The sequence below is a fragment of the Euphorbia lathyris genome, chromosome 7 (genome assembly GCF_963576675.1).
Source record: "Euphorbia lathyris chromosome 7, ddEupLath1.1, whole genome shotgun sequence".
Classification (NCBI taxonomy): domain Eukaryota; kingdom Viridiplantae; phylum Streptophyta; class Magnoliopsida; order Malpighiales; family Euphorbiaceae; genus Euphorbia; species Euphorbia lathyris.
Window position 1 is genome coordinate 49,988,043 of NC_088916.1, and position 9,943 is coordinate 49,997,985.

General features: G+C 35.3%; 1 protein-coding gene across 5 annotated transcripts; it reads left to right on the top strand.

Moving 5' to 3' along the window:
* The first annotated feature begins 1,068 nt into the window (after positions 1–1,068).
* Positions 1,069–8,735, top strand: LOC136201431 (vacuolar protein sorting-associated protein 35A-like). Of its 5 annotated transcripts, none has more exons than XR_010673832.1 (7): positions 1,069–2,070; positions 3,390–3,529; positions 3,666–3,739; positions 6,838–7,543; positions 7,629–7,793; positions 8,176–8,298; positions 8,394–8,735. XR_010673832.1 is itself a non-coding variant. In XM_065992092.1 (6 exons), exons 3-6 carry the CDS (start codon positions 3,690–3,692, stop codon positions 8,523–8,525), a joined length of 384 nt encoding a protein of 127 aa, XP_065848164.1. In that variant the 5' UTR covers positions 1,069–2,070; positions 3,390–3,529; positions 3,666–3,689; the 3' UTR covers positions 8,526–8,735. The 5 variants fall into 5 exon arrangements, 2 of the variants coding, with proteins under 2 accessions (XP_065848164.1, XP_065848165.1); XR_010673833.1 differs by having other exon boundaries at positions 7,634–7,793; XR_010673831.1 differs by having other exon boundaries at positions 3,397–3,529; positions 6,838–7,793.
* Positions 8,736–9,943: the final 1,208 nt, after the last annotated feature.

The following is a 9,943-nucleotide window of genomic DNA, read 5'->3' on the forward strand; positions in this document are numbered from 1 at the left end:
GAACATTCCCGCTACTTTTTTGATGGAATTTCTTGATGGAAATTTTTTCCGTCAATCTTTGACATATTTTTGACGGAATTATTGACGGAATTCTGTCAAAATTTTGAAAATTTAATATGTTAAATTTAATTTATTTTCACATTTGTAAACCAACAATCATATTCTTTTTAGATAGAGTTACGAAAAAAAATTCTCTACTTTAATATATTTAAAATAAAAACATTAATGTATTTCATATTTTTAGAACAAAAATGATATTATTCAAACTTTAATGTTTGTTTTTATTTTGGTTAATGTATTTCTAAAAATAAATATCTCTACTTTAATTTAATTTAATATTTCCACGTATAGTTTTTATTTGTTGAGTTTTATATATGAGGATAAGGTGCAAAAATACCCATAACGTTTACGGTCAGGAGCAATTTTATCTTTAACGTCTAAAATGATGCAATTTTGCTCCCAACGTTGGCAGCGAAGAGCAATTTTACCCTTAAATTTGACAAGTTGGATCAGTTGTACCCTAACGTCATGATAAAATTGCTCTTAGTTGCTAACATTAAAGGTAAAATTAACTGTATTTTTGCACCTTAATCCTTATATATGTAATTTGTTATGTGTTAAAAATTAACTACGTGGGCTATGACATAGACTTCGTAAATTATTTTGACATTTGAAATAAGTGAGTATGAATATATAAATTATATTTACAAATTACTGAGTTTTATGAATTTATATCATTTCGATAAATTAATAATTTAAATAATCAAAAGGTAAATTTATAATTTGCTTAATAAGGTATGGGATTGGACTTTGATAAAGAAAATGAAGTGAAAAATAGATTAAATGCAAATATAAAATTAATTTAAAATAAAAGCTCAAAATTAACACCTGTAATGAGACCAAGTAAAAAAAAAAACTCGAATGAAAATGAATTGTACACCTTAATGTTCCTGATACAATCTAAACCCTTGATCAAATCTTAATGCAAAGGCTATGATTTAACCACCTCTGCACTATATAAAGTTAAATACAAAACCCTAAAATCAATTTTCTCCTCTTCTTATCGCCGCTCCCTCTTCTCTGTATCTCCGTATCGCAAAGTCACCTATTTGATCTTCTTCTCCATTCGTTCATCTTCAACGGCGATGGCGGCGACACCTTCTACTACCGTTTCACTCTCAACGACGGTAGCCTCTTCTCTCTAGGAAGATGTCACATCCGTGTCTAATTTTTTTTTTAAAAAAGAAGATTTATTTCAATAAAGAATATTTTAAGTATATGATTAAAATCAAAGGAAATTTACTAACCAATTTGAATTAAGTTGCTCGGAATAACATTTTGAAAACACCATTTAAATTCGATTAGACCCGAGATAATTTTTAGAACAAATTTGTTTATATTTTTATAAGAATCGGAATTGGTTATATGCAATGAATTTTGTATCCGAAATAATAAACAACAAATAGAGATAAAAAAATATGATAAATGAGGTCTAACTACACGAATTAGAAAAGTTAGGGGGTTAAATTATGATTTTGTAAATCCCACAGAATCTTAACTCTAATTTAATTTATGTGGAGGAATGAGTGAATAAGAATGGAATGTGCTAGAATTTTAGAATAAAATAAGTTATGGGGAAGATGAAGGGGAAGGCAGCTTTTTGGGGCCATCACCCCTTCATTCCGCAGAACAACTAGAGATAGAGAGAGAGAGTTCTCATCTCTTTTCCTCACCTCTTCTACTTCCCCTCTCCTACTCCTTTGTTCATCTTTTTCCTCACTTATTTTCCTATAATTAAGAACCTTGGCTATGGCTCCGATGGTCATCGATGCACTCCTGTTTTAGCTGTTGAACGATTCACTCTGGTTTTAATTTGGTGTTTCCCACCTTTAGACCGTTTCAACTAGATCTGATCCATTTTACTCAGGGAAAAATGCAGTATTTACTCCGATCCATGTTTGTGTGTTACGTTTGGGGTATATCTGAACCCCTAGAGAGGGAAATGATCACCGTTTAGCTTTTGTAGGGTTGCTACGGGTCTAATCTACACATGCATGGCGTCCTTTCGAGGTAAATGATCTTCGATCATTTTTTTTCATTCCAAACTTCCTCTTTCTGGGATGTGCTTACAGTTAAGGTTATTTTCATTCTATGGCTCTTATGAGTTCTTCGAACTCAGTTTCTAGTTCGGACCTTGCTATCCACTATGAATGATTTCCTGGACCTTTCTGTTACACTGTTGACTTAATTAAAGATCTAGTTTACTACTGATTTAATTGCAGATTTGATTTAGTGCTGAGCTAATTAAAGATTGTTGATTTAATTGTAGATTTGGTTTACTGCTGATTTAATTAAAAATATCCTGTTATTGTGACTTTATGTTGTAAAAAGGCTCTTTTAGCCTATGGGTCATCTCATTGTGTTGGATTCTTGGTTAATGACCATATTTACTAGATGCTGGTGAATATTGCTGTGACTTGTATGAAAACGTTAATTTTTGAGGTCTGACTATGAAGAAAATTGATCCCTTTGTGTTACTAAATAATCAATTTAAAAGCAAAGGAAAATAACTTTCATTTTAAGATATAAAACCTTACTAATATAATTAAATGTATTGTGTTCTCGGTTCTATATAAATGCACATTATTGGTATCAGAGAGACATTTGTTTAATTGATAAGTTAGAAACCTGTAGCAAATTTATCTATATGAGGGAAGAAAACCTTACTCTCAATAGTCCATTTTGGGTTGGATAGCTAGATTTATATACCATTATATTTTATCGAGGTAAAGTTCAAGTAATGTGGTTCCCTAGGTTAATTGACTGTCTGAGAATGTGCATCAGCAGCATTTTACCCATAAAACGGAAGAGTTTCCGAATATGTTCTTTGGATTAATAACTTCATGTTTGGGTTCTTAGTTAAATTAATTTTGGAAATACAAGTGGAATCATATGGTAGAGCTTCCAATCCTTCTAGTAATTCTGATCATGTCATAAATGAGTACTCTTTCATCAGCCTTTACTAGCAGGCTCTTAATGAAATTTTACTGTCAATATATGGAGGTAAGTAATGGGTTCATTATTAACAATGCTTCATTTGGGGTGATGCTTGTAAAACAAAGCAAAATAAGAGCAACCATTATCTTTGTGCTATTAATTATATTATTATTAGAATATTTGGTTTAACCAATTGTTTAGCTTAATTGGTGCGCTCTTAATAATATAGCTAGGATTCGATTATTTGGAATTGATAGAACTACGTGGCTTTGATTCTCGATTTAAAGATGAAAAGATGATTCGGGATACGTAGGAAGCTCGATAGAATTATCGAGTCCAAGCCAAATAATTAAATAAATTTTAGGGAGTCTGAATAAATTTTTATATATTAGAATATAGGTTCGGGTTTCAGGCTGTACGAAGTTCGTTATCCTATATTCCGTTCATACCCGATGCCGTTCAGGGTCGGGTGTGACAGAAGACCTCCGTCAATCTAGCTCTCGGCTTCTCTCCTCGGTGTAGACACTCTCTGGTAAGGATCTCCTTGTTTTCTCCTCTGCTCTGTGTTAAGTTTATAACGTTGGTTATCAGGTTCAACTTTCTTGTGGGTTCTTATCCTCTATAATCTGGTGTTTACTTTTTGTGATATTTTTTGGCCTACATGGTAGAGATAAGCTTGGGAAACATAATGGATGGGGGAAGAGAGAGGACAAGTTGTGCCATGTTTCTTACCAGAGCTCAGGTAAATAAGTTCATAAAATTATTTCTCCTGTACTTATGAAATCAAGTGAATTTTTGGTTTATGTTTGTGAATTCCTTGCACACGGTCCTTTTATTGTCTGTTATATATGAAATTATATGAAATTATCTTCCTTATTGTGCAGTTTTTCTTCTTCATGAGGGGAATTTTTTTTTTTTTTACTTTATTTCCGCAAGTAAGCATTTAAAGTAAATAGGATTAGATGTGTCTATAAGACAAGCTTTTTGGGAGGACTTAGAGGAAGTGGTGCAACAGGTTCCTAGGGATGAAAAAATGGTACTGGGGGGTGATCTCAATGGACACGTGGGTTCTAGACGTGATGGGTTTGAGAGTGTTCATGGAGGGTATGGTTTTGGAGATAAGAATGAAGCAGGAAATGATATTTTAGAATTCGCATCAGCCTATGACTTGAGTATCATGAACACATGGTTTATGAAGAGAACATCCCACTTAGTGACTTATCGGAGTGGCGGTAATGCGAGCCAAATTGACTTCTTCTTAGTAAGGAGTGCTTGGAGAAAGAGTTATATTGATTGTAAGGTGATCCCTGGTGAGAGTACGACAACCCAACATAGAGTAGTGGTGCTTGATTTTCGAAGTAGGAAATGTATAAGAAAACAAACACCACAAGTAGAGACTAAGATTAAGTGGTGGAAATTGCAAGGGGAGAATCAACAAAAATTTGTGGATGAGATGACCAAAAAAGATATTTGGACTTGCAATATGGATTTAGATATAGATTCGATATGGACTAAGATGGAGCATAATATAAGGGAAGTAGCGAAGGAAGTTCTAGGGGAATCTAAAGGTAGCATGCCACCGGGTAGGGACACATCTTGGTGGACAGAAGAAGTACGACAAGCAGTAAAGAGTAAGAGAGAATCCTATAAAATATTGGGGAAATGTAGGAGTGACGAGAACTACGAAAAATACAAAGAGGCTAAAAGGGAAGTAAAGAAGGTCATACGAGATGCTAGAGCAAAGGTGAATCGGGATCTGTATACAAGATTGGATACGAAAGAAGGGGAAAGAGACATATATAGAATTGCTCGGATGAGAGATAGGAAGACGCGAGATCTCGGAAAAGTTAAATGTGTGAAGGATGTGGACCAGAAAGTCCTAGTTGGAGATACGGATATCAAGGAACGATGGAGGTCCTATTTTGATGACTTATTTAATGGAGATCGCCAACAAGATGTTGGAGATATAAGTATCCATCACGATATGATAAATCATGAATGCCTGCGGAGAATTCAAAAGGGTGAAGTCAAAATGGCATTAAGTAAGATGAAGTCGAAGAAAGCAGTAGGACCTGACGGCATCCCTATTGAGATTTGGAGATGTTTGGGAGAAAGAGGAATCGAATGGTTGACGACGTTCTTCAACAAAATTTGGAGAAACAATAAGATGCCATCAGAATGGAATGGAGGAAAAGTATCTTAATCCCTTTGTATAAGAACAAATGCGATGTCCAAGATTGTGCCAACTACCGGGGAATCAAATTAATGAGTCACACTATGAAACTTTGGGAGCGAGTGATCGAACAAAGGCTAAGGAGGACGGTGAAGATCTCGGAAAACCAGTTTGGCTTTATGCCGGGAAGATCAACTATGGAAGCCATCCATCTAATGAGACAATTAATGGAGCACTATCGAAATAAGAAGAAAGACTTGCATATGGTTTTCATTGATTTGGAGAAAGCATATGATAAGGTACCAAGGGAAGTACTTTGGTGGGCCTTGACAAGGAAAGGCATTTCGCGGAAATATATTGACATCATAAAGGACATGTATGAGGGAGTATGCACGAGTGTACGTACTAGTGTTGGGAAGACTGAAGAGTTTCCTATTACGATTGGAGTGCATCAAGGTTCCGCACTAAGCCCATTTCTTTTTGCCATCGTTATGGATGAACTAACACGTTCACTTCAAGATGGTATACCATGGTGCATGTTGTTTGCAGATGATATTGTGTTGGTCGATGAGACGAAAGAAGGAGTGGAGAGGAAGTTGGAACTATGGAGACAAACTCTAGAATCTAGAAGCTTTAAGTTGAGCCGAAGTAAGATAGAATATTTGGAGTGTAAGTTTGGCGGCCATAGGAGTAGGGAGGCAGGGACAATCACCCTAGATGGGAGAGTTGTTCAGGCCTCGGATTGCTTCCGGTATTTAGGATCTATTATCCAAACGGATGGAGAAGTAGATGGAGATGTTGCTCATAGGATTAAAGCTGGTTGGTCGAAGTGGAAGAGTGCTACGGGTTTCCTTTGTGACCCCGGCATGCCTAATAGATTGAAGGGAAAATTCTACCGGACGGCAATTAGACCAGCATTGTTATATGGTACGGAGTGTTGGGCAGTGAAACACTGCCACATCCATAAGATGTCGGTGGCGGAGATGCGTATGTTGAGATGGATGTGTGGTCATACGAGAAAGGATCGGGTGCGTAATGAAATAATTAGGACAAAAGTAGGGGTCACATCTATTGAGAATAAAATGAGAGAAAATCGACTAAGGTGGTTTGGCCATGTGAGACGTAGAGCGCTTGATGCGCCGGTTAGGAGAACCGAAGAGTGGCAAAGGGATGTAGTGGTGAGGGGTAGGGGAAGACCTAAGCAAACTTGGAGGAGGGTGATCGAGAGTGATATGAGTTTACTGGGAATTGAGGAAAATATGGTAGTGGATAGGACGGAGTGGAGGGAGCGAATTTGTGTCGCTGACACGACTTGATTTCACGGTTTTTATATGATGGTTCATGTTAGCCGACCCCGAATCATTTCGGGACTAAGGCTCTGTTGTTGTAAGTGTTTCAACAGACATTAGTGTCAAATTCTATTAACATGCTCATAACAACATACAATATTGCAATGTAATCACAGAAGCATTACCTCTCTGCATACACTTGGATCTAAATTGCAATGTTTTTCTTACTGGAAACTTTGCTTTCTTATTCTTGAAGAATTTTGTTCAAATTTGAAGTTTCATTTCAGCACATTATATTTTAGTGAGATGTTAAGAAATAGTGTATAAAGTTGGCTTGAACTCATTCGCATTGGCATTTATGAATTTGGATATTTCCAGTCCATTCAGCGGTGGGAGATGTCATAGCCTTGTGATTGATTCAGATATTGAAAAGCTTCATAAAATCGATCAACTATGGGTATGTTCTCTTCTTCTTGCTTTCTTCCTTGGAATTTGTTGTTCATTTGGATCGGAGTTTGAACATGCAATAAGCTTTACCCATTTTAAAATTTTCGCCCATGGCTACACCAAGTGTTCGATTGATGTTTTTTTCCCTCAATGAGTCACCATTAAAATTCATTAGAAACAAGTTAGAAAGAGACAATGAAGCTTAATTTTCTTCCTATTGTGCTTGATTTCTCAAATTTTGGTGATGGAAGAAAAGAGTTTTCAAGAAGACAAGCTTGCTGTTGGGAAAGTAGAATTTAGTTTAAAATTGTAAAATTGGATGCATGTTTGAACTCTTAGGCATGAATTAGGAATGAAAGGAAAAGGAAATTTAAATCTCAAATGCTTTTATATATTTTTTTATTCTGTTGCTCTCTTTTTTACTGATCTTTTGATTGATTTTTCGTTTTTACTTGACTTGTATTTGCTAATCCTTCATGGTTTAGAAACTCACAAGCTAGCCAAATTATTTCTCATTACATGTTTATTCTGCATTTGCAAACTGAATTATTTGTGCTTTAATTGTACAACCACTCTCTCATGCTCTGGTGTCATTTCTGTGGATTTGAATTTAGGACAGATCCTGAAGTTGAGCGAGGTAAATCAATCTTCTCTTCTTAACATTTGCTTGCTGGGGATTGAGTGAATTTCCTTCTTTACTGTGTGTTTTATTTATTTATTAGGACAGTGTCATTACTCTTGGACCTACTGCTGCTCCAATCCAAGCCTCTCCATTTCCTTTTTCATTATTTGGTGATCGGGACATCATAATACTTACCAATTAAATACGAGCAAAAAGACCATCGTTTTCCCTGCTTTGGTGAGGAATGGAAGAAATTGGCCAGGAGGTTAGAACCTAAATACAAAATGGTTTGGGAAGAGACTGGGATTTATAATTTTACCTACTTGACTCAACACGAGATTCATCAAATACGGAAAAGCTCTGAATCGCTTATTGATTCACGGTTTTAATTCTTTATTTTTTTCAAATACAGAAATAATTGGAACTAATCAGTTTCAACTTACTTATACTATATGCCATGCATCATACATGCTAATTAACTTTTTATTAAGTTACTCATTACTCTTTGGCTATTCCTTAGCACACTAGTCACTATTTCTATTTTTATAATAAAATATATTATATATTTTAACAAATATGATGTATATTATGAAAGAGTATAAATAAGCAGTCTTTTTTTTAAAATATGGTCTTATTTAATTTGGCAGGTGGTGAATTGTAAAGATGAGATTGCTCAGTTCTACTTAATGGATTGCATTATTCAAGTCTTTCCAGATGAGTATCATTTGCAAACGCTAGAAGTTCTATTGGGTGCATGCCCCCAACTTCAGGTGCAAACTTGGTTTGATGCAGTTGTCAGTTGACTCAATATATGTAGCAATTTGAGTTTTTAAATTCTGCTTCCTCTTCTGACTCTGTTTTACAGCCATTTGTGGACATCAAGACTGCTTTCGAGATTGATGGAGAGGCTCTCAAATTACGCAGCTTCATCTCTCCTCACATTTACTCTACATTTAATAATAGGGACTCTACAGAGGATGCATGTCTTCGGTGTTGAAAATAGGGACACACTTTGACACATAAAGCCATGGGGTAATTATATTAAGCACTTTGGTTTAGAATCAAAGCACTTGCTAGTTGAACTATTACAGCGACATGTATTCCATATTTACTTTCATGGTCTATTACCTTCTGTCAAGACTCTTGCTTGCTGAACTAATTTACTTGGAAAAACTATACATATTCATATTTACTTGTTTGTAGTGTATTTTTCGTATTTACAATTAACTAGAAGTACCATGTTATTTGGAATTTAGAAGTAGAGTTTTTGTAAATATAATTAGCTCCTTTCAATCCAAATGTTGATATTTAACAAATAATATTTATTTTTTAATTTATGAATTATAATTATAAAGCCAATGCCAGCATATTATTATTTATTTTTAAAAATTTGATTTTAAATTTACTGACAGAAACTTCCGTCAAAATAAGTATCCTGACGAAAAAATTACCGTTTAAAATATAACGGTAACAATTTTGACGGTTTTAATGTCAATGGAAGCGTCAGAAGATTTTGACGGTTCAAACGTCAAAAGAAAACGTCAGAATTTGTTGACGGAAAAGTTCCGTCAATATTTTGTCAGCACATATTCCGTCAAAATACATTACCCACGCATGTATTGCTGACGGATTTCATTCCGTCAATGTTCCGTCAGGAAAGCACTTTACTGACGGAAATTGGATGTTTACTGACGGACATTTCCGTCAGTAAACCGTTATTTTCTTGTAGTGGTTGGTGTAAGATTCTTTTTGTATTTGAGTGTTTTTGAAACTTTCTCTCTTGTATTTTTCTTTCGATCCTTTAGTACATATCCATGTTTTTCGATTGTCCTTTTATAGAGGGAAATCTGTAGATTTGATCGTTTTGAATTGTCCTAACCGTTAACATCAAAACGGCTCTTTTGGGGAACAATTTCTGGAAAGCTTCAGACTGCACCTCCATTCCCAATTTCTGTTTTCTTCAGGCGTCAGGTTTGTCTTCTAGCGTCTGGTTTGTCTGTTTGTGCCAGTTGTCTGTTTCCAATAATCCAACGTCCCATGACTCTCAGAATTAGTCTTTTAGGTGTTTTCGAGGTTCCAATTATTGGTGCAGAAGATTTGTAGACTTTGTCTTTGAACGAATCATTCATGCTGTCCTGACTGTTACTCAGCTTTGTTTGTTCTTTTCAAATGTTCACGGTTCATGCTGAGTTCCTTCAAGGTCAGCTCCGTTTTGTTTAACCGCTCCTGAAGAAGTCTTCAGCTTTAGTCAGCTTCGTTTTGTTTCAGAATTTTAACTCCACTCAGCTTCTATTCTGTCATGCTGAGTTCCTTTCTATTCAGCTTCGTTTGTGCTGTCTTTTGTCCTGTCTTTACTTTATATATTTTTTGCACTCAATATTTAACAAACATATTAGTACAATTAAATCAAAGCAT